Source organism: Nicotiana tabacum, chromosome 10 (assembly GCF_000715075.1).
Source record: "Nicotiana tabacum cultivar K326 chromosome 10, ASM71507v2, whole genome shotgun sequence".
In the NCBI taxonomy this organism is placed as follows: Eukaryota; Viridiplantae; Streptophyta; class Magnoliopsida; order Solanales; family Solanaceae; genus Nicotiana; species Nicotiana tabacum.
Genome location: NC_134089.1, coordinates 168,390,038 through 168,417,924, shown reverse-complemented (window position 1 = coordinate 168,417,924; position 27,887 = coordinate 168,390,038). Strand labels below are relative to the sequence as shown.

The 27,887-nt window shown below is 37.9% G+C and overlaps 2 protein-coding genes across 2 annotated transcripts; both read right to left on the bottom strand.

Moving 5' to 3' along the window:
• Window positions 1-280: 280 nt before the first annotated feature.
• Window positions 281-15,772, bottom strand: LOC107809281 (uncharacterized). The gene is made up of 15 exons (XM_016633885.2): window positions 15,616-15,772; window positions 15,308-15,380; window positions 13,538-14,073; window positions 13,180-13,444; window positions 8,058-8,353; window positions 6,582-6,764; window positions 5,654-6,388; window positions 5,463-5,557; window positions 5,316-5,375; window positions 5,095-5,183; window positions 3,418-4,020; window positions 3,239-3,313; window positions 2,427-2,497; window positions 2,281-2,338; window positions 281-1,504 (listed from the first exon to the last, which is right to left on the bottom strand). Exons 3-15 carry the CDS (start codon window positions 13,951-13,953, stop codon window positions 632-634), a joined length of 3,819 nt encoding a protein of 1,272 aa, XP_016489371.1. The 5' UTR covers window positions 13,954-14,073; window positions 15,308-15,380; window positions 15,616-15,772; the 3' UTR covers window positions 281-631.
• Window positions 15,773-17,173: 1,401 nt separating this feature from the next.
• Window positions 17,174-26,958, bottom strand: LOC107809282 (mitogen-activated protein kinase kinase SIPKK-like). Its single transcript, XM_016633886.2, has 9 exons — window positions 26,601-26,958; window positions 26,403-26,487; window positions 21,198-21,332; window positions 20,880-21,104; window positions 20,619-20,801; window positions 20,220-20,443; window positions 18,754-18,799; window positions 18,571-18,670; window positions 17,174-17,595 (listed from the first exon to the last, which is right to left on the bottom strand). The coding sequence occupies exons 1-8, from the start codon at window positions 26,675-26,677 to the stop codon at window positions 18,581-18,583; spliced, it is 1,065 nt and encodes a 354-aa protein (XP_016489372.1). The 5' UTR covers window positions 26,678-26,958; the 3' UTR covers window positions 17,174-17,595; window positions 18,571-18,580.
• Window positions 26,959-27,887: the final 929 nt, after the last annotated feature.

Here is a 27,887-nt window from a genome sequence, read left to right as displayed (position 1 = left end):
CGTAATAGACAGCATGGAACTAGCAGGTCCATTTTAGCATTACAGGTTAGCTTCTTATAGTAAAAGATAGCAACAGAAACCACCAATAGGTCATCCATAATCCATGAGAGCCCAGCATAGAGCCACAAACCATAATTTGCAGAGTTCCTGAATCATATAAACGCCAAAAAAATGTGACCATGATAGCAAATGCATAATAGGCTAGATAGTAGAAGCAACACACCAAATAAGACAAAATGAACAACTAAACATATATAATTAGGCAACATTGAAACTCGTAATAGAAGGATGGGATGACTTAAATAAAGTGGTTTTATTGAACACTTACAATTTATGTACAAAGGACATCATTTCCCTTACCAGTACTGCTAAAATACAGTATTTCTATGGTACTATAACTATAGTACTATCTTAAGCGTTATACAAAATCTACAGTCAAAGTCGACAAGTTGAAAGGGACAAAACCAAAGGGGTCGGAGGGTTCACACAAGAATGAAGCAGCGTATGAGTATCTGAAAGAATATATAGCCCTAATTATGGACTGACGGGCACAGAAGCTGTCTGATAGTTACTCAATATTGATGTTTCTCCCAGACAACGGCAATCAACAGGAATTACAGCAAAAATGACTTCAGACCATCATATTCAAATCCGACAGATCGTCCATTGGAATCTCAAGGCCCATCAAGTCATTATGATCTTGTAATCCATCATCATCAAAGTTCAACCATGAGCCTATGTCCTGTCCCTGACCGTCAAGGTCATCAGGGACACCTAAAACATCCATTCCAGGGAGTTGCAGACCAGATAAATCAATGGGATCCTCTAATTCATCGAAGTCATAATCATTCTTATCTTTGATATTACTTGATTTCACTATTGAAGATCCTGGTACTTTAGGTTGCTCTGACATCTTGCCTAGAAGGCCATTGACAGAAGTGGATAATTGAGTAGTTTTCAGCTTAGTTTTCGTTTTAGGCTTTCTTTCTCCCTTAACATTGGAAGAGGAAGGTCGGCCAATCTTTATTGATCCACCACGCGATGATGCCTCTCTGCCATTTCCTTTTCCTTCTCGATCCCTCTCACTTCTCTTCCCTTTTGCACTGCTTGAAAGTGAACTCCCAACACCTGAAAAAGCACCAGAAGATGCACCAATGCTAGTACCAAGGACATCTTCCAACTCCCTACGCTTGACTCTACTTGCTTCAGAAGATAAATTGGCTTCACAAAGTATGTCCTGGCTTAGAGATGGGCTCTGCTGTGGGCTAAAATAAGATTTTGCAGCTTCACCGTCAGTGTTGGAATCTGTTTGTCCGTCACTATGGCGGGATATCGCAGAAAGGAACATATCCTTGTACAATGGCTCACTGAAGCAGCTCTTTCCTGTGACCTCAAATTCTTGGCACCGATCCAGAGTTCGCTTCACCAATGTTAAGGCAGCTTGCTTGGCCATTTTCCCAATAGCACCCTTCGCCCCGTGTGAATTTGGACCCCGACGACAACTCTGTCAAGACAAGACAATGTCAATGAATGATTTTTATGAGTTTAAGGACAACTTCACACTGAGACACTACAGACAATTTTGCTATCAACTACTAGAGGCAGTATGCAAGACTCAACACAATCTGTATACGAACTACAATGAAAAGAAGATAATATAAACGATGCTATTAGCAACTAAGATAAATGATAAACCAATGATAACCTAAATGATTGCAGAACAAGAGAGAACAAAAAGCATACACAAAGCAGAATAGCCTTTATGAAATCAATCGAGGGCTCTATGATGTCACAAAGATACAGACAGACTGACAGGGAGACACAGGGAGATTTCACTTTGTCCAACATTTATGTGCAATGAAATTATATGTAGAACACTGCAGACCCATCCACTGTCATATATAAGAAAATAAAGGCACCAGCGTGACTTTCGTTTCCTGCTTTTGCCTTGAAGCCAGAAATTAGATTGATATCAAGACATATTGTTTTTGGTTATAACATATATGGAAAGAAGAAGAAGCCGGAGATTGATTCCGAGAAAACTGCTCAGCAGAATTGAAAGGAAAGAAATATACATATAAACCCAGGGGGATATTTTTCCACAGTAATAAGGCACCTAAATCAACCATTAGATACTCAGAGTTCAAGGTCTTCTAAGAGGGGAGATAAACACTCACCCACAAAGATGGAAAGAGAAGTGCATATGATCCCTTGATATAAAATAAACAGATATCTCTGAACTCTGACCAGGAAAGGAACTGGTTAAAATTTTCAACCTACCATATATTTCTTGTATGCCATTTCCACAAGTTTGTCAAGAGCATGCTGTTCGAACTCCCTATAAGACAATTAAATGCTTGAGTTATTATCTCAATAAATGGGGTTGAGCAAGGATCAAGGTTATGCATCTGAAAGAAGCATAATACTTTTCTTGAAACTCTCTCGTCTCTGCAGCTGAATTCAACAGCTTTTCCAGCATCTCTTTCTTCTTAGAAACCTATGCAACAAGCAATCACATAAGAAAAGCTGCACGCAGAAACAATGTAAATAGGTTGCACAAACTATATCATGATACACAAAAAGAGCAAAAACTCTTATTCCAAACAAGGACAAAACACCAATAAAATAATATAAGACAGCAGGGTGATAAGCACAGGTACTACAGTGGTTCTCACACCCCAACTGCACTAACCAACATACATAGGGACAATAGGAGAAGGAAACAACTTAAATTTCAGGTCTATACGACTCTCAAGAGGAGGAAGCAATAGGCTCTAATAAAGTTAAAGGAAAAGCTTCCACTCTAGAATATGTAGCTTCCCTCCTTCTGAGTGAGAAGTTCATATCCTTTTTCCTAAAACACCTTTGCTCTTCTACTTCAGACACATTTGGCATGGTGCTAGAACCTTGTTCAGAGATGCTTTTGTTGCACTGACCCATATTTAGATACTCAAATCAAAATTGAGAGCATTCAAGAAACTTCCCCAGCTCATTGAGAACGCTCATTCAAAGAGCACTCCTTGAAGAGGTATCAACCCCCATGTTAAATATCCAATACTCTCTCAGTAAGTGATGAAAGAATGTGCATAGACATAGGTTCAAAGCCGATTCACGTTTGGTCTAGCAGCAGTTGGCTCAACAAATCAAGAAAAGCGAGAGGAACACTGAGCAAGAGACAAGGACAGAGGACAGAGAAGAGACATTACTTAAGAATGTACTAATTCGGAATAAGATTTACCATTTCCTGGTGCTTCTCATCCAATCTACTCATGTCCCCGCTGATTTCTCCATCCCCTGTATGTGCTAAATCAGACTGCATCGACCATAAGCAATTAGCATACCAAGGAACAGTAAATCAAGGTGAGGGCACAAACAGAACTATCACCATACAACATATTGAGGATCCTTGAAACCTACCTCCATTTGCGGATATATTCCAATACAGTGAATCTCAAGAAGAAGTTTCTCATCAATAGACATCTCACTATACTGATACTCAGAACAGACAAAGTCAGGTGTGGTTTGCTGCTGTGGAAGTAAACATTTTTGTGAATGGTCATAGTTTAAAAAATCCCCATTGTCTGAGGGGGATGTAATGTTATTATATGCCATGACTTGCTCCAGATTATCAAAGGGACCCCCACTGGCAGTTATCATGTATCTATTAGAGGCAGGGTATTTGGAAGTTTCACTGTCATATAATATTTGTACACAAGAAGTATCTGATTCGGAATTCATTTCCATTTCAAATCCAGATTGATAACTATCGGAACTAAGATCTTCATTTCCACTGCAATAAAGATCTTCAGGTATTAGAGCTGCCATCACTCTTTGGTACAAGGAAATATCCTTAGGTTTATTCTTTTCAGAGACCATACGGTCTAGGGTACTTTCAAGACACTGTGTTTTATTTATATTTCCCCCAAACTCATTCAACCCAAAACCATTTGGGACTAAACTGGAACCATCAGCATCAAAAGGGTCAGAGACTGGTCCTGCCAGATTGGTCTCATGATTTACCTGTTAAGAGCAGAACACTGAATATTAGTGCATCTCTCAAAAATTATAACCAGAGGAATGGCCAGTCTGATGATATTTAAGCAACTCCAACATCTTTCAAAAAAAAAAAGCATGTACGCCCCCTCCCATAAGCCGAGAAAAAATGCACTAATGGGACAAGATGGCCCATAAGGACCTGGTAGGGGAAAGTCAAAAAGCATGCGAAACTGGAGCATAAGAATTTTTATAATAAAATATTCTCTCTTCAAAGAATTCTTAAGAATACAAAAATAGAAGCCTCCAGGCGTGAAAGTATCATAAAGAAATGAAAAGAAAAGAATTGATTGCTCGTAAAAGACTGGTAGCATGGCCAACCTAAGTACCTCCCACCCACCCATCCCCCTTCCAAACAGAAAGAATAAAAAAGTGGCCATCTTACATGTGTTAAATAAGAAAATAAGCTCGATAAGTTTAAGGACAAACTATGATAGCAGTAAACACTGTGGACCAGCTCAGCTCTAGTTCAACTTCACATGCACTTGGTACTCATAATAAAAGATATTAAACGATCTCAACATGATTTGCTGCTCCACTTCTATTTGATTTTCTATAACCAAACAAATGACAAACTAGAAAAATGAAATAGCAATGCTTTCCTGGTTTGTTACTTCAAGAGAGAATTTATAATATAACCTTAGCAAAATCAATTATAATAACTACAAGATGGAGGCAAAGACAACCACCATTCCACTCCATAAAGAAAAGAAATACGGTCTGTTGAAGGGAATAAAAGGACGTATTATGACTAACCAAATTATAGAAATGATAATAGGCAAGTAAGGGACTTCCCAAGTTACTCTCCCCCCCCCCCCCGGAAACCTAAGAAATGCAAATACTCAGGCCAAAATTTTCCAATTTACATGCCACCAGAAAGCACAAGGCTAATATCTGTCAGTTAAGAAGTGGATACGGACAGGAACCTTTGCAATTATAGTCATAGCTAGATATTTTTGTAGATTGCTAGCAAATCCCAGAAGTCAACCATGTATAATAGGCAAATATTATACACATTTACAAGACAAAACGGGCTATTACCTGCTGCCTTAAAAAGGCTATATCTATTTCTGATATAAATCGAAAAAGTGGCTCCATCTGCTTCCAGAATAAGCTAGAGAGGGCTTGAGCTGCATTAAATATAGGTCCATCAAAAAAATCTTCTCAAACAAACATAAATTGAACATGACCGATTAGTGCTGCAAAGATAGATTTTTTAGCAGGAAAACAAAAGCAGAAGGGGGTCGAGAGTGTAAATGTACCAGTGTTGGTAACAGCACTTGCAGCAGCCAGAAGCTCTTCATGCCCATCATCTGAACCAACTAAGAGAAATAAAAAGAGAAGTGAATAACCAAAGAGGAGAATGACTCAACACCTACACAATTCAGCTACCTTGCTGCTATAACTACCTAGAAAATCAGCTGAGCCATTCATTGTGGCTTGTTTCTGTCGTTTGTAAGCCTTGCGATCAGCGAGCTTTCTGGTAGGAGGTCGGCCTGCTTTGCTGCATAAATAGTCACATAAATGAAGAATAGTTATTCCACTGGCATTAAAATGGCAGAAAAGACCCAACCATCAAAATAAGGAGATAAGGTTCAACCTTTCAGTCTTATCAAGACCATGTCTAGAGCTTCTGAGTTGTTTTGCGGTTCCAACAATTCCAAGCTTCCCAACCATCAAGGGCATTGGTGTCCTAGTGGAGGTAAACCCCCTTCCAGTCCTCCCTTGCCTACGAATACCATCTCCATGGTCTTCCCCACTACCCCTCTTACTTTTCTTTGGTGGGAGCAGCAAAGACATCTTCTGAACATGGACCCCAGCTTTTTCATCCACCTCATCAGACTTGTTGCTCCTGTCCTTGGACTTAATCTCAGCAGTTCCGGACTCCTCACTTTCAGAAGCAGCTGAAGAGAAGTGATCGCTTTTTAATTTGACTTGTTGAGGGGAAGAACCAGAAAGACGCTTTCCATTACTGAGAACATCACTTGTGCTATCAAGAGAAGGGATTTCATCATTATTGGGAACGATAGGAAAATTAGCCCTTCTTGCTGGTCGAGAGATCTTCTGCGGCCTTTGGCTGGCCCACTGAGCAACAGGTGGTGATGACGACCTCATAGAAGGGTTGCGTTTACGATTGCCTGTCCCGACCGCAGATGGGTATCTGCTTGTGCAGTGAGAGACTTCCCAATCATTAGCAGCAGATGCCTGCTGAACTAGTGGAGACAATTTCGGTGAAACGCCTGAAACAGATCGCGGAGCACGAGCAGCAGAATTCATTTTCGTACTTGAAGTAGGACTAGTAGACGTAAATTCTCGGGCAGCTGCCTTCGTTTTACTACATATATAAATAGAATAAAATGAACATCTGAAGAACATAAAATTACGAGAGGAAAATAAAACCTAAAAAGGATATCACTCATAACAAGGATTTCAAAAGCATAAGAGCGAAGATGAAATTGCAAAAGCTACATCGTACAGTCAACAAAAATGAACAAGAAAGGAAGTATAAAAAAGGTTGCATCCCATACTTTTTGATAGCTCTAATTTTCACCCTTTCTTTTTCTGAACCAATAGGGCGATCTCTTCTATCGATAAGATGGAGACTGCTATCTTGGTCAACCTTAGACATGGAAGAACGCACTTCTAAAGGCGCTTTCTGCAATACACCATCAGCTTTTCCAATTCCAACACCTCCTGGAGCAACTCCATGTCTACTTGCCGGAAAAAAAAAAGTCAGTTCAAGGAAACAAGTCTACTTCTTATGAGTTACGCAATCACAAGAATGATCTTGAACAACAAAGGAAAGAAAGATTACAAGTGGGCGCAATTGATTATTGGCATTTGGTATTTTCTCTCACTAACCAAATGATTATAACTTTTATTCTTTTACACTTCCTATAGAAAATTATGATACTACCTCTTTTAAAAAAAAAATTGAGAAGGTAACATAGTAGTATATATATATATTAAACAGGGATTACACAAAGCAGTGTAGTTCTATATAATTACAAGGAGAATTGAAGCCTGAGTTCCTAGCGCTTAAACTATCATAAGTAATCTAAAATCTCATAAATGGACTTGGCTTCTTGTAAGTACTCCTGTTCACACCAGAAATAAAAGAGAACTAGACAGTTCATCTTCAGTTTCCGAATGGAACTTCTATTATCTTCAAAACATCTCTGATTTCTCTCTTTCCAAATTGTCCGCCAGATGCAAGCTGGGAAAAGCTTCCATCTCTCTTTGTGTCCCGAAAGGCTACCACCTCTCTTTTAATCTCAACTACAACTTATTATATCCCAATAATCTACCTGTGAGATAGAGAAAGCAAGTTGCTAAACAAGTATTCCATCTTGACTTCGGTTCTCAATACTTAATTTAGAAAGAAAAAAGCTTGTCCAAATTCAAAGTAGACCTACTTGATGTTTCCAGCACAATAGGCACACTGAGTGGTAAAACTTACCACTCTCTTAAATTGATATCTATATCTGAAGAAAAAATATATAGCAACATGGGATACAAATCATGGTTGAAGCAGACAAACAAATTAATAAACAAGCAAATTGAGAGTTCAGTTTAACCCCAATATGGTGAAAGGACTATCTTTCCTCCTTTGGTCTGATTCAGTCCCCCCTTCTGCATATGAACCCACAAGGACGCTCTGCTGCAAATTACAAGGAGACACTGCCCAAATATGCAAATAATTGTTTTCTCTGGCAAACCACTCCTTGGGGGGCTAGGAAGCTCCAATTTCTACTTCTACTATAGGATTTGATGCTCTTTGGATCAGTGCTCCTAATATAATTGTGTAACAAGGTAGTTTCTCAGATAAAAAGTGCTTCCAAACAATACCTCAACCATAGCAAAAAAAGGTAATATACCAATAGAACCTTAACGATTCATATACGTCTATAAGTTTTCACAGCAAAAGGGTAGGTAGAGACATATCATAATCTAAACACATCAAAGTTGGAGGTAAAATTTGACATTGATACTTGGTACAACACCTGAAGCCATGGGTATCATTAAACCTCAAATTGCCATCAGCTATAAGACGTGACTGCAGTCCTTGCTTTGGTTCCCTGTGGCCATCAATAGGTTTTGATGTTGAGGAGCCTCCAGTAGTATCTGGTTTTATTCCAGAACGTTTCTTTTTCATCTTAGACTTCTCCCAGCCCTCTACAGCAATGGATGATGTATGTTCCTCTCCCTGAACTGTGCTACCATTTGGAAGTCTCAATATCTCCCTATCTCTATCCATATTCCCAGATGGCCTTGATGGAGTGCTCGCTCGTACCTCCGGCTAAATTAACAAAACATATCCATCAGTCTTGAGGATGTAAGAACTGATTACATGCACACGGTTGATGAATGAAAATGGATAAATTGAGAAGGAACATGTTCTACTAAAAAAATATGATTCCCTACAAAAGACACCTAAGTTAGACGAAAATAAAAGAACTACCCATCAAGTATAAAATGTAATAGCCCCAGCCCAAGCATGCTTTAAAAGTTATCGAAGTAACTTGTTGAACTAACAAGAACTTATGTAATGTGGGGACAACATTTTGTTTCTCCCACGAGAAAGAAGGAAATCATGTTATGTTCTTTTCCTAATTGGGAATATAAGGAAGCGGTATATGTGTGCACTTTTTGAGATTAAATTGATTGTAAGGATTTGAATAATACGTTCATGAATTTTTTATTTCCTTAAGCAGTACCAGAAAAGAAGTAGGGAGTAAGTATCAATGTTAAAGAGTATTCAAATTTATTGATAACAAAAAAACAACATAGAATAATGAGTCTCGTTATTTAATACTCCCTCTGTTCCAGTTTACGTGAACCTATTTCCTTTTTGGTCCGTTCCAAAAAGAATGACCCCTTTCTAAATTTGGTAACAATTTAGCTTAAACTTACAATTCTACCCTTAATGAGAAGCTTTTATAACCACACAAATACTCTGGGCTCCTTTTTGACTTGTTTAGGACCACAAATTCTAAAAGTCTTTATTTTTTCTTAAACTCCGTGCCCAGTCAAACAGGTTCACATAAATTGGAACGGCGGGAGTAAGAAAATAAGAGTGTTAAAAGTACTTACTGGGTAACTACTGAAAGTTCTAAAATTTTATGAACCTTAGCCGACTGAGCCAATTTTAACATCCGAACTGCCACTATAATATAACTAGACTACATTTTATACCATTAATTATGTTAGAACACTTGTTGGCTCGCATACCAGTTCAAATAAGAAGTTGTTGCCACCTCAATAATTGTGGTCCAATAGGAGTTAAGCTCTAGCCATCAGACCTCCAAAGTCCTTACCATTTAAACCCTACAAAGGAGGATTCCATGGTGAGTATGACGAAAACAGAATACTTGGAGTGCCAAGTTCAGTGATGGGAGCATGTTCTTCATAAAAAAAAGTTCAGTGATGGGAGCATGTAGCCGAAATGGATGTGAAGCTCGATACACAAGTCATCCTCAAGAGAGTTCCAAATATCTTGGGTCTGTAATCCAAAGTGACGAGGAGATTGACGAGGATGTTACACATCGTATTGGAGAGGGGTAGATGAAACGGAGGCTCACTTCTGGTATTGTGGGTGATAAGAATGTGCCACCAAGACTAAAGGGAAAGTTCTACATAGTGGTGGTAAGACCATATGGGACTGAGTGCAGGCCAATTAAGAAATCCCATCTCCAAAAGATGAGAGTAGTAGAAATGAGGATGTTGAAATGAATGTGTGGTCATACCCAAAAAGATAAGATTAGGAATGAAGTTATCAGGGACAAGATGGGAGTAGCACATGTGGAGGACAAGTCGGGAGTCGAGGTTGAGATTGTTCGTGCATGTGAAGAGGCGAGGAAGGGTAAAGGTAGGCCAAAGAAGTACTGGGGAGAGGTGATTAGAAAGGACATGGCATTGCTTCAGCTTACCGAGGACATGACTCTCGATAGGAAGGTGTGGAGGTCAAGAATTAAGGTTGAAGGTTAACTGGTAGTCGAAAGTTTCTCCTCATCTTACCAGTATTATTAGTACTAGTCTTGTATTATCATTACTCGTTGTGTCGTTTGTTTCCATTATCTTATTAACTTCTTGTTGCTATTGTTGGTTGCTTTCCTTTCATTGTTCCTCGAGCCGAGGGTCTATCGGAAATAGCCTCTCCACCTCCACAAGGTATTGGTAAGGTCTGCATACACATTACCCTCCCCCACCCCACTTGTAGGATTATAATGGGTTTTTTTGTTGTTGTTGTTAAAGGAGCCTCACATTGGAGCAGTGTTTGAAAAAGCGATCACTTCGTCGCTTTAAGCGCGAAGCGACCAGCCATCGCTTTTCCCAACCTGAGGCGACTCGACCATGTGAAGCGTGCGCTTCAATTGAAAAAGCGACACTGGCTTCTGTTAAGAGGGGCCTTTTTTAAATAAAAAAAAAAGTTTGGGTCTATTTTTTATTATACAAAAGAGACCCCTAAGACCAAAATTGACCATTTCTCTCTTCTTTGATCGACATTGCTGCTGCTAGGGTTTCAACTTCCTCCATCCAGTCCAGGTAATTTTTCTTCTTCTCATTTTTTTCTTTCTTCTTTCTTTCTTCTTCTTGTTCCCGTCCAGCGTCTGCTCTTTTTTTCTTTCTTTTTCCTTCTTTCTTCCTTCTTCTTCTTCTCTTCTCTTTTTCACTTTTTCTCGTTCAGCGTCTGCACAGCTAGGGCAGGCGCTATTTTCTTTTTCTTTTTTCCCTTTTATTCTTCTTAGTTTTAATATGTATTTTAGTTTATAAAATTACTTATTATATATATATATATATGTGTGTGTGTGTGTGTTATATTTTTCGGTTTATTTGATTTTTTAATGTGTATTTCAGTTTATAAAATGAATTATTTTATATATGTTATATTTTCAGTTTATTTGATTAATTTTATATGTATTTCAGTTTAGAAAATTAATTATTATATATATATATATTTGATTTTTTTAATGTGTATTTCAGTTTATAAATTAATTATGTTATATTTTAGTTTATTTGATTTTTTTAATATGTATTTCAGTTTATAAATTAATTATTATATATATTATATGTATTTTAAGAATTGCGCTTCACTTCAATGAAGCGTGTGCTTCGCTTTTGAAGCGAGGCGAGCCCCTGTCGCTTTTTTGCGCTTCGCGCTCCCAAAAACACTACGTTGGAGAGGGTTTTGCAAGCCCATTCTATCTTAAGTTTTCTTTCTTTACCTTTATATAGATATGTGGAGTTTCCTTTAGAAAACACAAAATAAATTTTATATTTCAATACGATATACCTAATTATACTTTGACATGTATAAATAGCAAAAGTATAAGGAATTATACTATTTACTAGTGGAGCATTTGCACGAAAAACTCTCGTCTTTAGGAGCGACTTACTCTCGATATCTAATATTTGTATAGATTGATCACAGTATTGAGTATTGAAATCACTGCATCGAATGTTTAAGCTCGGATCTGAACTAAGTGGACCCCTAACCTTTTAAAAGTAAACCCCCCCCCCCCACCCAATAATGCATGTTTCAAGTGTTCAAAGCGCATAAACACAAAATTTAAATGTTCTTTTGTGAACTTGTGCTTATGGAAACGAATGAGTATGAGTGTCCCTTTATGAATTTTATGACTACCATTCTGACATATGATACTTATGTTGATGTTTATACGTTCTATGACGACTCACGAAATATGAATGAAAGAAATGAGATTTGAATAATTTGATGTCCACCTATGACGGGTATGTTCACGATTAAGCCCGAGGGCTGTATTTTTTTTGAAAGGAAAATGCTTAAGCCCAAGGGGTTGTATTGGCAAGGTGACTGAGAGGATATTCGTCTAATGAGTAGTACGTGGTGACATTTATCTAGAAATGACACGTGCCGGTATCGGGACATGGCTATGATCAAGTTTATCCACCTGGAATACCAATGGTGCATGCGTGTTTCTGGGTCTTGCTACCAAACCTTAGCCTACTCATACGGTTTATGGGTCGGTGTAGTCCTAGCAGATAGGATGACTGATCGTACATCATGATATACATGTGGCAAATGTCAGTGTCTAGTAGGAACCTTCCCAAAAATGAGAAAAAAATATCTTTATGGCCTACAAACAGCAATGGATTTTAAAAAAAGTCTATTAAATGATTTACCAGGTGTTTATTGTTTTGAGATTTTATTGATGGAAATGAGAAATGTGACTTCGATATTAAAGAGCATGTTTTCTTAAAATACTAATCCCACCTTTTTTTGGGAGGTCTGTGAGACTTACTAGGGACGTATGTAGTCACTTATCTTTGTGCTCTACAAGTTCAGGTATCGCAACAGAGGTCACTAGTTGAGCACCAACTACATACTTTGGGTTGCGAGCCCCGCACTAGAGTTGTGGAGCCTTCTTTTGTCATTTTCTTCCATTATTATTACATGTCAGACTATGTCTCATTTCTCTATATATGTTATGTATTCCATAGAAGCTGCCTTGACACTGTGGGTTGGCAATATAACTGAATGATGTCCCACGTTGAGGCTTATTGTAGATATGTTATGCCTTCAAGGCCTTTTTATGAGCATACTATATTTTATTAAAGCATTGATCGATAGCAACGGGTCGTTTGGGACCCAATGCATGTTACATTGATGGATGTTACTACGAGGTTAAGGGTTTGCTCGACGGACTCCAAGCTTGTTAGGTGATGGTCATGACCCCTAGTTTGGGTCGTGACATAAAAAGATTACATATCCCTTCAAAAGCTCGTATTTCTGTACTTCCTCAAATGTATGAAATCTTACATGCATAGACCAGGAAAGTATCTGAAAAACACTTCACAATGAGCTCAACATTACATAAGCAAGTTAAACAAGGCAGACTCAATCCTAACACTCAACAACATCCAAATCCATTCGCTTTTTTGATATCCTCAACCAGATCTCATGGTGTAATCACAAACAAATCAGGAAAGGTTAATGTCACTTCTCTACGTTATTCATAACTCCTTACGCAATAATAGGAGATGCATCAAAAAGAGAATCTTAACTAGGAAGTATGAATTTAACGGAAAATATAAATTCAGAAATACTGTATAAAGTTATAAAAGGATGCAATGAAAGACACAAACCCTCAAATCCACCATAGAAGTTCGAGTGCGCTTATTTGGAACAGAATTCTTAGTCCTTTCTTCGGACTTCTGTAGCTCTAACTCATAACCACTCTGGGTCCCTAATTTAGCAATGCCTGCACCAGAAACTGAGCGGTCACTTGGATATAACACATTGGGTCGTTCATTCGATAAGACGTCTGATCGAGATCGCTTCCTTGATGGAATGCTTGGAAAGCATTTGTTGATCACAGATAAAGATTCAGTGAATATCTTTACACGTTCCCTGATATTTCATGAAAAATGTATGAGTGCAAATCTTTATCCAAGTTGACCAGATAAAAAATAAACCAATAGAGCAAATTATCGTAATAACTACCTAGCTTTAGTGCAGCTTTCCCGAAGACCAGCCTTCAGCCGCCTGGCTTCCTCTGGGAAGGGCGAAGAGGACAGTTTGCCTTTAGAAGACACCAGAGGAGAATCCTCTACTGGCATGCCTAAAGCTAAACTTGCGAGTCGCTTGAAATCAATGTGCCTATTAAGCTTGTGCTCTGTCACCATTGCTTTTGGATCAAAACGTAAGCACTGAAAAAAGTTAGTGACATCTGTTTGTGTTATCGTTGAAGTACTTCTTGTCATATTAGGTAGAGTAGATAAGATTGGATTCTCCATGTTCTCACGGAAGCTACCCGACCTATCCAATGAAGCAGATGCATATGACCCACGCTGCCCCGAGGCATACAATGGCCTATCTGGGCTACTAGAAGATAGATTAAATTTGCTAGATGCTGACATGGCATCAGCTTGAACACGCTCTTCGTGTTACCCACCCAACTGACACAGAGGTGCATGGCAATAATCTACAACCAGAATGCATGAAACCCAGCTCAATCTCCTAATAATGATGGTTACAACCTGCAAGGATACCGTAATGGCATCAGAAGAGTCCACAAAGACCATTAATAAGACCAAAACAACAACAACGAACCCAGTGTATTCCCATAAAAAGACCATTAATAAAACCGAACATAAATAACTAGTTCCAGACTAACATTAGGTGCAAAGTAATAGAACAATTTGTTAAGATGAAGGAGTTTAAATGTATATAACAAAGTTTGAACATGTATCCATACTGAAACACAAGTGGCAAAGAAGCCAAAAGAGATCAACCATAATGAAGAATCATCTCAATTGCATAATAACCATTTAAAGTGGTATTTAAGTCATCAGATGACAAACTACACTACGATGTAATCAGGTTCAATATGTGTAACCATGGATTTCCAGAAAGATACAAGCAAGAAGATAAACACTCATAAATGTAGAAACCATCAGTTATAAGCTCAATAAAATAAGGATTTAGGGTGTGTTTGGTATGAAGGAAAATATTTTTCTAGAAAATGTTTTCATAAAAAAAGAGTGGTTTTATCACTTATTTTCCCTTGTTTGGTTGGTGAGTACAAAAATTTTTCTGGAAAATATTTTCTAGTGTTTGGTTAGAGAGTAGAAAATATTTTTTATGCTACTCTCTTCACACCCCTTCAATAAAGTACTCCTTTTTCAAGTATTTCAAGCCGACAAAGAGCTAAAATGCCCATCAATGGAGAGAGAGAAAGAGCTAAAACGCCCATCAATGGAGAGAGAAAAAAAGAAGGGGTTCACATCTAAATATTGAATAGTAAGAAGATGTTGCAAGACTGCACCTTTGAGTAGACGAGCTAAATTAGTTGATGAATTTACGCCTATCAATAATCTATTGCTAATAATTTTGATCCTTTTCGTTCGACCAGCACGTGCATCAGTGCAATAAACATTGTATTCAGTCTCTCTCTCTCTCTCCCTCCCTCCCTCTCTCCTTATTCATCAAGTAGGGGAGACATTTCAGACAATCTTGCCACTACTTTAGCTTTCTACTTTGGACCATTCCACCAATTGAAAATCAAAAGCTCTACTAATAAATCTTCTATGATCAAAACAAATCATCAACCTTCAAATCAAATGCTCAGCTTTGACACCCACGATTTTTGATACTCTTACTACTTAGCTCGAGCAGAATGTCAAAAATAATAATCTCCAGCAACATCAACAAACCAATAACTTCTACAAATTTACTAAAAGATCATCAGATAAAAAAATTAATTCTTTTTACCTCGTAGCTTGCACTATACACATACAAAAACCCGAAAAAACGTCTGATCTGAACAACCTTGTATACCAAAATTCTGAAATGAACAATAAAACACATCAGAATTTGCCTTAGCTCGGGTTCAATTAGGGTTTTGAAAGTTTCGAATTCTAAGATAGTTACCCAAATAATTTATATCAAAAAAATCTGATACACAGTCAATAAGAAAATAAATATCCAAATACAATTTTGTGTGTCATAAATTTTGTTATTTACATAAATGCTTGAAACGAATATATTTCAAGAGGAGACGAAAGAGAAGAACAGTTTACATAGATGAACGTCGTCGTTGATCGGAGTCGGGGAGGGTCGGTCGAGAAATAACGCGGATCGTTTTTGTTGTTTCGTCACCGGATTTTAGCCCGCTTTTGATTTGAGCCCGAACCAAATTTCTGCCTAATTTAATTAATTTTACGGGACGAATTGTACAAATAGCCATTTTTAGGGGGGTGAGGTGTACAAATAGTGTGGGATGGTCTTGAATTCTTGTCCTAGGGGCATAACTTCAAATTTAACTTATGTTGTCCCTCCCTTATTCCGTAAGTAACACTTTTAATTTTGACCTTAAATAAGCTTATGCCTCGTGGGAAAAGGCGGGATCAAAAGTTAAAGACCACATCAAAAATATCATATTTATATAATTTTTTATTTTTTAAGAAAGTTAGAATACTTGAAATTTATTTAAAAAAATAAAGTCTAGCCGTCTCAAAAAATCAAAGGTAGTTTTGGCAGTTCAAACTTCACATTCACGTATGAAGTTTGGCACTAGCAGTTCAAGACACCAGGCACGAAGGTCTGAAGTTTGAAATTTGTCAAAATTAACTAAACTCTAAATAACTTTTAAAAGTTAGATATGCAGGTATTAAACAAGGGAGAAATTCAAAAATAGCCAGATTTACAATTGGTCTTTCAAAAATATCCCAGTTTCAAAAGTAATCGAAATTTAGCCACTTTGCATGTAAAGATAAATTTGAGCGAAAATACTGTTCAAACCCAAAAAATACGCCAGTATATTATACTGGAGTTCCAGCATAAGTATGCTTGAACTCCAGCATATTATACTGGAGTTCCAGGATAAGTATGCTGGAACTCCAGCATAATATGATGGAGTTCCAGCATAAGTACACTAGAACTCCAGCATAATATACTGAAGTTTCAGCAAGTATAATTGTCCAGTATAATATACTGGAGTTTGGAGCACCGGTGCTCCAGTCTCCAGTATATTATACTGGAGTCAGCAAAGTATATCAGTCCAGTATAATATGTTGGAGCTCATACACAGGTGCACCGAACTCCAGTATATTATGCTGGATCGGTCTCTGTTTCAGCAAAATAGTGGTTATTTTTCATTGACTTTGTAAATGCTGGCTATTTTTGAATGACCAGTCCGAAAACTGGTTATACCGTGCTATTTTTACATTAAACAAGGATGCTAAAAGCGGCTACCTAGTATCACTTCTACAATCTTACAAGCGGCTTTGTACATTTTGGTCCATCTTAATTTACCAGCTCATTTTATTTCTAATAACTTGGCTAATCACGAGTCGTGATTTGAAGTGTGAAGTAGTCAGTTTGATTATGGTCTTGTTAGGCTGATTGTAATGCATAAATTATGTCAAATTCAAATCCGAACCTTTTCATAAAGACACAAGAACAAATTAGATAATTCACTATTTTCATAAAGACACAAGGACAAGTTAAATCATTGACCCTTTTTACAACAGGTATTAACTAAGTCAATTATATCACATGAGCCACGATATTTGGTTAAGGACAATATTTGGTTAAGCTGAGAAAAGGAGTACTTGAACTTGAAGCTGAAAAAGAGTATTTGAAAGTCGAAACTGTGTTTGAACATAAATTAACCCGGGGCAGGATATACAAAACATCAATGCTATGTAATATTCCTAGAAAAGTTCACCACCATACTATTACAAGCAATGACTCAGTTGATTCCAAAGTAAAAAATGAGAACCCAGTGCATTTTCTACTTCCAACTTAACATTGATGAAAAATTATGCTCCAAACAGGTATAAAATCATATACCACAACTTGGTGTCGCGAAAACTGTCAAAAAAGAACTTCCTGTTATAGCATATCTGGAGTTGTAGTTCCTGTTGTAATTACAAAGCCAGCAATTTGACAGGATATCTGGAGGTTGTCTTTTACATTTTTGGAGCACTCGTTAAACTACTTCGCCACGATTGTGGATGCAGGCAACCACTTGCGAATTGCAATACAAGGTACAAAATCTGCGAGAATGAGAAGTTGATGAGATTTCAGGAATGGCACAACAGAATAGGCCACAGATGATATACAATTCACATATTGTTCCACTGTAGAAAATAGGAATAATACATTAAAACTTCCTCTTTTTACCTGGCAACAAAAGTTAGGGGAAATAAAATAACTGCACGTACATTACGAAGCTTATAAGTTATAACTATATAGTCCCTAATTGCTATATGCTATATATTCACGTGGAAAGTATAAATTATAGATTAATGAAGTTACCAAAGAAAGATTTGCTAAAGTATTGATGAATACCTAATAATGATTAGACGACGCACACTTAGTTGAACTAAATGAGATGATCTCAAAGTTCTCAAGCAAATGAGAAGATAGATAATATGTCAGCTCAATTCAAAACTACCCGGCACAATCAATGGCATGATTTTGAAAGATGAAAAAGGCCGACTTGTTATTCCTTCAACTTTCACTCTACATAATGTGGGTAGATAAATAAGAGAACTGACATATACGAGGGAAAGGATTAGCATGAGAGCTGGGCGACTGCTAGAGAGAGGAAACGGATCAACATATTCTAGGGCCCTCCAGACCAAAAAAAAAAAGGCACACACCAAATCACAGAAACCTGAAACTGTACGAGTCAAGATAGTAAAAAATGGAAAAAGAGAAGAACAATCTGCTCCTTGGTCCTCCTTCGACATACTACCATAGACATACCAGGAACAACAACAACAACAACAACAACAACAACAACCCAGTATGATCCCACAAGTGGGGTCTGGGGAGGGTAATATGTATGTAGACCTTACCCCTACCCCGAGGGGCAGGGAGGCTGTTTCCAGGAAACCCTCGGCTCAAGACAGCAACAAGAGACATACCAGGAAATAGTATCTTAAATAATGTCTTCTGTAAAAGCTATAAAAGGAGTAAAGGCATGGGGTCAAAATATAAACAGACAAAGATGTATGTATACATACTAATTATAGCTCAAAGTGTTGCCAGTGGAGGTCCAGCAGCTGCGAAGTAAGACCTCAGATCAACATCCTGGTCATTGTACATAGTGATGAAAGGATGCCTCTGCATTTCATAGAATTACATACAGTCACCACGTGTAATTGATCAATAATAACTTCGACAAAAATGAAAGGTAATATCAATACCATGAGTTCGTTTGCTGACAGTCTGTCCTTTGGATCCTTCTGGACACTGACATATGTTAATGTTACTCCATAAGAAATTTTCGAAACCCCATAAGATAAGCAAAATTTAACAAACATACACAGAGAAATGTGCACAGGAACTCCAGGTATCGCATTACCATACAGCCAGCTCAACATCAATGAGAAGCATATTGAGATTCAAAAATAGTTAGATCTGAAACTATAGTACTTTGCAATATTTTGCCATATTGAGTAGTATGGCTGAGATGTATATTATTTATACACACGAATATTACAAGCTGTACATTGAAATAGATGTAGCATGCCTTAACAAGTGTATTAACACAAAGAAAAGGAAGGATGTCCCCCAGAAATGCAGAACTTGATCCACTTCCTTCACCTATCCCCCAATCCCATCTTCCATATTACAAATTCCAAAAACTCCCCGTTGACATGATTATAGGTCCAGTTTGCACAAAATCTGCGATTTTCCTTATAGAGTAAGCTTGTGAAAAGAGTTAGTTTCTTATGGAGTCAGCTTGTCAAAGGGGATTATCAAAGAGCAAGAGATCCGCCAGATGTGTTGAATACAAGAAGGGAAATGGCTCCTTTTTTTCTAAGTAAAAGGTGGGAAATGGCTCTTAAAAATATATTTCGATGTATGATGCAGGAGGTAATCATGGAGAAATCATTTCCACAAAAGTATTGACTAGTTAATGAGAGAATATTCAGGTAGCCGATTACTTGAAAAGAGATATTCAAGGGGTCATGCGATATATAAGTTCTAGCATGCTTATTCACGACTTGGAACAAGAGGAGGTCGAAGAATTCTTTCATAAAGAATATGAATACTCAGTAGAGATAAAAAGGGAGGATAAGATGGTTTAAAAGGGAGTGAAAGAAAAGTAATTTATAGTAAAATCTTATCATATGAAGCTTTGAGAAAGGTGAGACAAGAGAGAGGATTGGGCAAAAAAATTTGGTGCACTGAAGTCCTGAAAAAAGTAGTGCTTGTTGCTCAGTGAGTGATGTATAGGTTGGAAGCATGGACTGGTGCACTGGTATTTGAGCACACTAAAGGCGATTGCTACAGAGACGACTAGTAAAGGGGGAACATAGTGAGCGGTTGTATTGGCTGAGGGAGGATGTGTGACTAGGAGGTTGGCATGAGTGGCAGCAGGTGGTGCTTTGGTTGGTGCAGACATGGCTACCAAGAAAGTGCCACTGGCAGCACTTGGGCTACCTGCAATAGAGGAGCTCGTACGAATTTTACAGTTATGGTTTGTGTTTGGGCAGTTATGCAGTTGGCCTTATACAATGTGCATTATTACCAACCTGAGTAATATGGCTGAGATGTATATTCTATATACACAAGAATGTTACGAACCATATATAGAGATACATGTATTATGCCTACACTAATGCATTGACACAAAGAGAGGGCAGGAAGTTACTCTAACACTTACCATGCAGATATGAATGAGCAGAACTGAGGAGAAAATTGGTCAGAAGGAGCACAAGGAGCTGGTTGGTCAACAATTGTTTCCATAAGCTCATAAACATTAACCCATCCTTCCTCTCCCTGGGGTGGTGAATACGGGAATTGACCTGTTGCACACTCTAGAAAAACTAAACCCAAGCTCCAAATATCGCTTCTATACCCATAGGATCCTCCTGAAATTCTCTCTGGCTGTAGTACATAGCAGTATATCAGCAACTTGCAGGTATACCGAAAGATTGTACATAATTGCAGCAAAATATGCAAAGAAAACAGTTTCTTTGAGGTTATTTATGAATGACATTTACCTAGGAGTCTAATATATTGTACTCACTTTTTATTAACTATCAGGCTGCAAGATACTCACAGACATATAATTGTACGTGCCAACAAAGGTATTGGCGTGTCCGGATGTGCTTGCCAGTACTGCACTCACACCAAAGTCAGTGATCTTGACATCACCTCTGTGATTGATTAGCAAATTCGAAGGTTTCAAGTCTCTATGAATGATGTGCTTCTCGTGATGAAGATAACACAAGCCTTTGAGCACCTAATTGCACGATAAAACAAGGTCGACTTAGCATGTCGGAGTTTCTTCTCGCTGAGATCCAATTATTTAACTTTTTACCTGCTTACAGATGGCAGCAAAATATGGTTCAGGAATCGTTTTGACTTTTTTCATAAAGTCTGCTAGGGAGCCGCCATCCATATACTCCAAGATTATGGAGATAGCTCCATTATCAAAGAATGATTGATAGCATATAACAACATAAGGACATTGGGATGACTGATTAATTCTCAGCTCCTGAGCAATAAGCTTGCGAACAGACTCTTCAATATTCATTTGAATAACCTGAATTGTGACAACTAGTGTGTAAAAACAGTTCCTCACAACGGGAAAAAAAAAAGGAAGCAGTAGACGGTGAAGACTGAAGAGTACATATACCTTGAGAGCGAAGAATTGGCCTGTCCATTTATGTTGAACTAGCCGCACTAGACCACCATTTCCCTTCCCAATAACCTTAATCGCTTCAAAATCAGCTAAACATAACTGATTGTCTGATGGCTGTATAACTGAAGACTGAACAAAGTTGCAAATGTAATAATAAATATCCTACCATGATTGCAATGGAGCAAAATGTATCTGGAAGAGAGATCTAAAACATAAAGGACCAGTAAATAAATTTGCAGACCAATCCGAAGAAAAAGGGCAGCCTGATGCGCTAAGCTCCCGTTATGGGTGGGGTCTGGGGAAGGACCTGAGCACAAGGGTCTATTGTACGCAACTTTACCCTGCATATTTCTACAAGAGGTTGTTTCATGGCTCGAACCCGTGCCCTCCTGGTCACATGGCAGCAACTTTAACTGCCAAGGCTCCCCTCCTGCATACCAATCCCAAGATGAGAATAAAATAAGGCTCCAAGTAGGATAGGCCCGGCAAGTGGGCCGGTCCAGGACCGGGACCGGTCCAAGACCACGGCCCACATGGGCTCTGGGTCCAGGACCGTATAAGACTGGGACGGGGGGAGGTGGGCTGGGAAGTGGCCCGGTCTTGTGCATGAGGCCCGCGAGACCGGGACCGGCTGGAAAGTGGGCCGGTTCAAGCGGTCCTAACCGGTCCTAAACGGGCCCAATGGCTCCAAATTAAAATAAAAAAAATCTGCCCATTAGGGCATTTAAAAAGTAGCCGTTTGGGCTGCCAAAATAGCCATTTAACCCCCCAACTTTGTTTTAACCCCAAATTATTTATAATTACACTTTTTCCCTATTTTCAAATATAAAAACCCACTCACTCTTTCATTTTTCTCACCAAATCATCAATCTCTCTCTAATTTTCTTCTATAATTGCTTACTTTATTGTTGCAATTTGTGAAAAATTGTGAAGTTGGTGAATTGAAGTTTTCAAGTCTTCAACGATAATTAATTTTCAACAAGTTGTTCGTCAATTCGGCAAACTCGTTCCAACTCTTAAGTTTTAATAGTATAGTTTTGTTTGTTTTATTTACTTTGTATTGTTTGATTAATTAAGATGGATTTTTCGTTAAAAAAATGTTTAGTAAAAATAAGGGTAAATCCAAGAGTGGTGAATTCAGTGGCCAATCTATTCCTCTTCCACTTCCCCGGGCTCCCCGATCCAAACCCCATACTCGTCCTACACATGTTGTTATTCTTGATAGTGATAATACTTTATTACAATTTACTGAGAGTCAATATTTGCATAATGTTGGAGCCGGTGAACAATTAAACCATGAATATATGAATGCTATTTATGGTAATTCAACTATTGATGAAAATGATGATGAAGAAATAGATTTTGATGAAACGCAACCGGATGACGATACACCCACTAGTCCTGCTCCTGAAGTTAACCCAACTAATGATAATCTAAATGAAGCCCCGTCTGACCCTCCTATTACTACCCCTACTTTTTCTAGACAACGTCCCAAACGGACAGAAACATCTATTGTTTGGCCTTTTTTTACTCAACTAATTTCACAAAATAAGGCTAAGTGTAAACTTGTGGCAAAGAGTTAGCTTTTAAATATTTTGACGGTCAGGGGGACTTTGAAAAGACACATATTGATACACCCTCAAGATAAAGCCAAATATCTTCGTATGAAAGCCTTGGCCGAGAGGTCAAGTTTACCTACTCCTAGTCAGGTTGACCCTAGCACCGCGTCTAATCAATTTCAACCAGGAACTAACACTATTAGCGGTGGTATTTCATATTATGATCCAAAAAAAGATCGGGAAGAATTGGCCAAAATGGTTACTGTTATGTGCTTACCCTATAGTTTTCCTTCTAACCCTCACTTTTTGCATTATATTAGAAAATTTTGAAATCCTACTTATAAAGGTTTTCCTCGCACAACCATAAAGAGCGATATTTATAAATATAAAAATGAATAAGAACAATAGTTGCGCTATTTATTTACTCATATAAATTGTTATGTTGCTATTACAACTCATATCGGTAGAAGTGGTAATGACTATGATTACCTTACTGTTACCAGTCATTGGATTGATGAGGAGTGGATAATGCAAAAGCGCATTATTACTTATAGAATAATTAATTCACGTCACACAGGGCAATTTATTGCTGGCACAGTTACGGATATTTGTAGATATTTTTGCATTATTGATAAAATCATGTCAGTTTCAATGGATAATGCTACTAGTAACACAAATGAAGTAGTTTTGCTTACCACTACATTAAGTCCTGCATTTAGTAACATTTTTCATGTTAGATGTATTTGTCATATTTACCATTTAATTGTGGGTGATGGTATGATAATTTTAAATGTTGAAATTGAAAAGGTTAAAATGGCTCTTAACTGGGCTTTTTATTCAAACTGTAGAAGTAGACTTGGAGAATATTTTAAAAGATGCGATGAATTTGGCCTAAGAGAAAGAAAGGTTCATAAACCTTGTCCAATTAGATGGAATTACATGTGTGAAAGCTTAGTTGTTGCATATGAATTAGAAACCCCATAAACTCAACGTTTAATGCTCATTCAAGTGCTAATGATGAGCACCTTACAAATGCGGAATGGGTTAATGTTAAAATGCTTGTAGATTTTTAAAAAAAATTTCATATTGCTACAAATGAATTTTCGGGGTAATATTATCCGACTATTTCTAACTGTTTAGTTTATATTGCAGAACTTGCAAATTTGTTTGCTTATTTTTTAGAGGGTGGGGAAATTTATGAACAAGCTATTGATCCTATGAGAAAAAAGTTTAAAAAATATTTTTTCCCTATTCCCCCTATTTATGGTGTTGTTGTCTTGTTAAATCCTACTATGAAATTAGGAGGTCCTCAATTTTGGTATGAAACTGTTTATAATGGTTTAGCACTTGAAGAAGAGGAGTTGTCTAAACTTTCGGAAGTAATAGCATCAATTAAAATAAATGCTCAAACTATTTATAATGCTTATCAAGTTGCATTAGATCAGGCTAGACAAATGTTCCAACTCTTTCTTCTTCTGATTTTCAATCATCTAAAAGAACTGCGGGAGTAAGAGCACTTAGTGCTTGGGCCGGGTTCAGGGGTTCTCAAGGTTCTAGTACTAGTGATTTTTCACAACTAAATGAGCTTGAAATTTAGTTGTCACAGGGAATTGAGTAGTGAATCCCGACGGCTCCTTTAATATTTTGGAATGGTGGAAGGACAAAGAAAAACGCTTTCCGATTTTTTCAAGGATGGCTCGAGACATTTTAACTATTCAAGCTTCAACAGTGGCATTGGAGAGCGCTTTCAGTCAAGCAAGACTTCAACTTGGTGATTATAAAGCATCTATGAGGGAGAGCTTGGAAAAATCAGTACTTTTAAGAGATTGGATCCGTTCGGAAAGAAGAAAGTTTGGACTTGTTGAATCACAACCAGAGGTAGATGAAGCTTACGAAGAAATGCTAGCTGAACTTGCGGAGGATGCTGCTTCGCCCTGAAGCGGTGACGAACAAACTTTTTTTCCGCCACCACCAATGGAAATTCCTCCGGACCTTAATGGATTTATGAAGTTTGTAAGAGATACCATGTAAATTAATATGTAACTTGTGTTTTGGCACATCTTGATAAGTTTCTTTTTCTTCTCAATGGTGGTATTAGCACCTTGTTGTGCTCATTCCATAGGGGGAGGAAGACTAAGAAAGATATTGTCAACAACAACAACAACGACCCAGTGTAATCCCACAAGTGGGGTCTGGGGAGGGTAATATGTATGCAGACCTTACCCCTACCCCGAGGGGCAGAGAGGCTGTTTCCAAGAGACCCTCGGCTCAAGAAGGCAACAAGAGACGTTATATTAGTACCATCAATAGAATCATAATAAAATAACATCAATATAAGAAATACGAAATAAATGCAAAGTACAATAATAACTAGCAGATAAAGCCCTACATCACTAGATAACCACTAGCATCCTAAAACTAAATCCTAACTGGCTAGTCTCACTCTGGTGCACCGTAGAAATATTCGCAACTTCCCCCTAACCTACAACCTTAATGCTCGACCTCCACAATTCCTTGTCAATGGCCATATCCTCAGTAATCCTAAGTCGCGTCATTTCATGTCTGATCACCTCGCCCCAATACTTCTTAGGTCGCCCTCTACCTCTCCTCGTACCCACCACAGCCAGTCGCTCACACCTCCTCACCGGTGCATCAGTGCTCCTCCTCTGAATGTGCCTAAATTATCTGAGTCTTGCTTCCCACATCTTGTCCTCCATGGGGGCCACGCCTACCTTCTCTCGAATATCTTCATTCCTAATCATATCCATCCTAGTGTGCTCGCACATCCACCTCAGCATCCTCATCTCTGCTAATTTCATCTTCTGGATGTGTGAGTTCTTAACCGGCCAACACTCCGTCCCGTACAGTATGGCAGGTCTAACCACTGCTCTATAAAACTTACCTTTTAGTAACGGTGGCACTTTCTTCTCACATAGGACTCCCAATGCTAACCTCCACTTCATCCAGCCCACCCCTATACGGTGTGTGACATCCTCGTCGATCTCCCCGATCCCCTGAATAACTGATCCAAGGTACTTGAAACTACCCCTCTTGGGAATGACTTGAGAGTCAAGCCTCACGTCCACTCCCGCTTCCGTCGGCTCGACCCCAAATTTGCACTCGAGGTATTCCGTCTTTGTCCTGCTCAACTTGAAACCCTTAGACTCAAGGGCATGTCTCCAAATTTCCAGTCTCTCGTTGACGCCGCCTCGTGTCTCATCAAAATTATTACGCATTGCCTTACATATTTATTTATTTATTTGTTGATAAGGTAAATTGTATTATTACATATTTATTACCATCTTTTTTTTCTAATTTCTATAAAATTAAAAAAAAAAAAAAATTATCCGTTGGGCCTAGTTAGGCCCGGGACCACTTAGGACCAGCCCACTTAGGCCCGTTTAGGACCGGGCCTGGCCCACTTACTGGCCCTAAAGTAGGATTTGAAATCCGTGGACTTATAAGCCTAAATTTGTTGCGATAATATAATCGGCCTGGTTTAAGATGAGATTCTAATAATAGTAATAATATTGAAAGATTGTCAACAGTTTCAATTCCACGTGCAATGAGAAAGCAAACTAATAAATAGTTTACAAGGTAAAATTTCAAATCTTTAAAACCAGTCCTTGAGAAAGCATACAGTTTCAACTTCATTCTGAGAGACAATTCGAACTCCATCTCTATTCACAAGAAGATCCCCATCTTTAAAAGTCCCTGATTCAGTCCTACACCCAAAAGTCCTCACCAATTAACAAATGCAAACAAAGAACAAATACACACACATACACATATATTGAGAGAGAGAGAGAGAAAGAGAGAGAGAAAGAGAGAGTGGTACAGGAATTTAGAGAGAATAGCTTCATCAGGAGGAGGAAGAGAAAGCTTGAGATTAGGGGGTAAAATTCCTTTCTTCATTTGCAGTGAATCCTTGAACTAAACTGTGTAAAACTCTTTTCTGAGAAATTGGGTATTTCCTGTTGTTGTTAAAGTTCGTCTTTTTTATGCAAATCTTGGGATTTAGCTGGGTCTACACTCTACTGAAAGAAACCTTCGATGAAATGAGAGGCAACTTATGTAAGTTTGATCTCACCAACCAAGAGAAACTGAAAAAGGAGGGAAGTAAAAAGAAAAGACTCAGAACAAGATGGTGAGACAGTCGTCGACTTTTCCTCTCTATGGGTATTTAAAGTTGAAAAAAGTTAAAAAAAATATTCAAAATTAAAAAGATTAAATAAGAAAAAACATCTTCTTACTTCAATTATTTTTTTCATTTTCTGAAGAGAATTTAAAGGACAAATACATAGATGGCCCCCTAAACTTGTCCCAGTTTTCCACTTAGACACCTTATCTAAAGGCTTTACCTATTGAACACTTAAGCATAGTTGAAAGTGTGCCAATTAAACACATTCTGCTGAAATGGCACAGCGCGTGCGTTACACATTCTCGATGAGCGTGAATATGCTCCGTATTAATAACTGATATGTCTAAAAGACACGTGTCAACATACAAAAAAGGGAAAAACATTTTATAGTATTAATTAGATTCTTAAAAGATTATCTCATCTTCCAAAAACCTCTGCAACAACGTTTTATAGATGCATTTGTCAGCAAATTGATATACACCATCCAAAAGGGCCTGTTACTAGCTTGCAGGAGTGATACTCACTGAAAGTCTCTTGTTTTTTTGTTTAATTATATTTCTCAATTTCATGATTGAAGTATAAACTTCATGAGTAAGGTTCCCAGGAAACTTAAACCATAAGAAGTTCATTAAAAATTACAAAAAAAAATATTGTAAATGGCTCTGGATTTCTTCTTTTGCTTTAATCCGTGCAAAAGTGCATTCACCGTGGACTTCTAGGATAACTTTTTCATCATCTTTTGGTAGCCAATGAGCATTTCTTAGATGGATATGACAAATTGAGAAATGTTTCGGCAATTTCAAAATCATTTTTTTGGGATACAAAATTGGTTTTGGGAACTGCTCAGAAATTAGCTCAAACAAATGGTACAGTTTGATTTTTGGAAACCAATATTGAGGACTTTATTTCGATCGGGACAACTAAGTCACAATAATAGTGTGGTCCATGAAAATATGGTGTGTCGCCGGAAATAGTAGAGGACAT

Excerpts from the sequence above, each read along its gene's own strand:
- LOC107809281 (XM_016633885.2), bottom strand. The coding sequence starts at position 13,953 with ATGTCAGCATCTAGCAAATTTAATCTATCTTCTAGTAGCCCAGATAGG. Across the intron at positions 8,354-13,179 it reads CTTCTATGGTGGATTTGAGG|CCGGAGGTACGAGCGAGCAC; the intron begins GTTTGTGTCTTT and ends TTGTTAATTTAG. Across the intron at positions 5,184-5,315 it reads AAGTGCTGTTACCAACACTG|CTCAAGCCCTCTCTAGCTTA; the intron begins GTACATTTACAC and ends TATTTAATGCAG.
- LOC107809282 (XM_016633886.2), bottom strand. The coding sequence starts at position 26,677 with ATGAAGAAAGGAATTTTACCCCCTAATCTCAAGCTTTCTCTTCCTCCT. Across the intron at positions 26,488-26,600 it reads GCTATTCTCTCTAAATTCCT|GACTGAATCAGGGACTTTTA; the intron begins GTACCACTCTCT and ends TTTTGGGTGTAG. Across the intron at positions 18,800-20,219 it reads TGCTCATTCATATCTGCATG|TGTCCAGAAGGATCCAAAGG; the intron begins GTAAGTGTTAGA and ends AACATATGTCAG.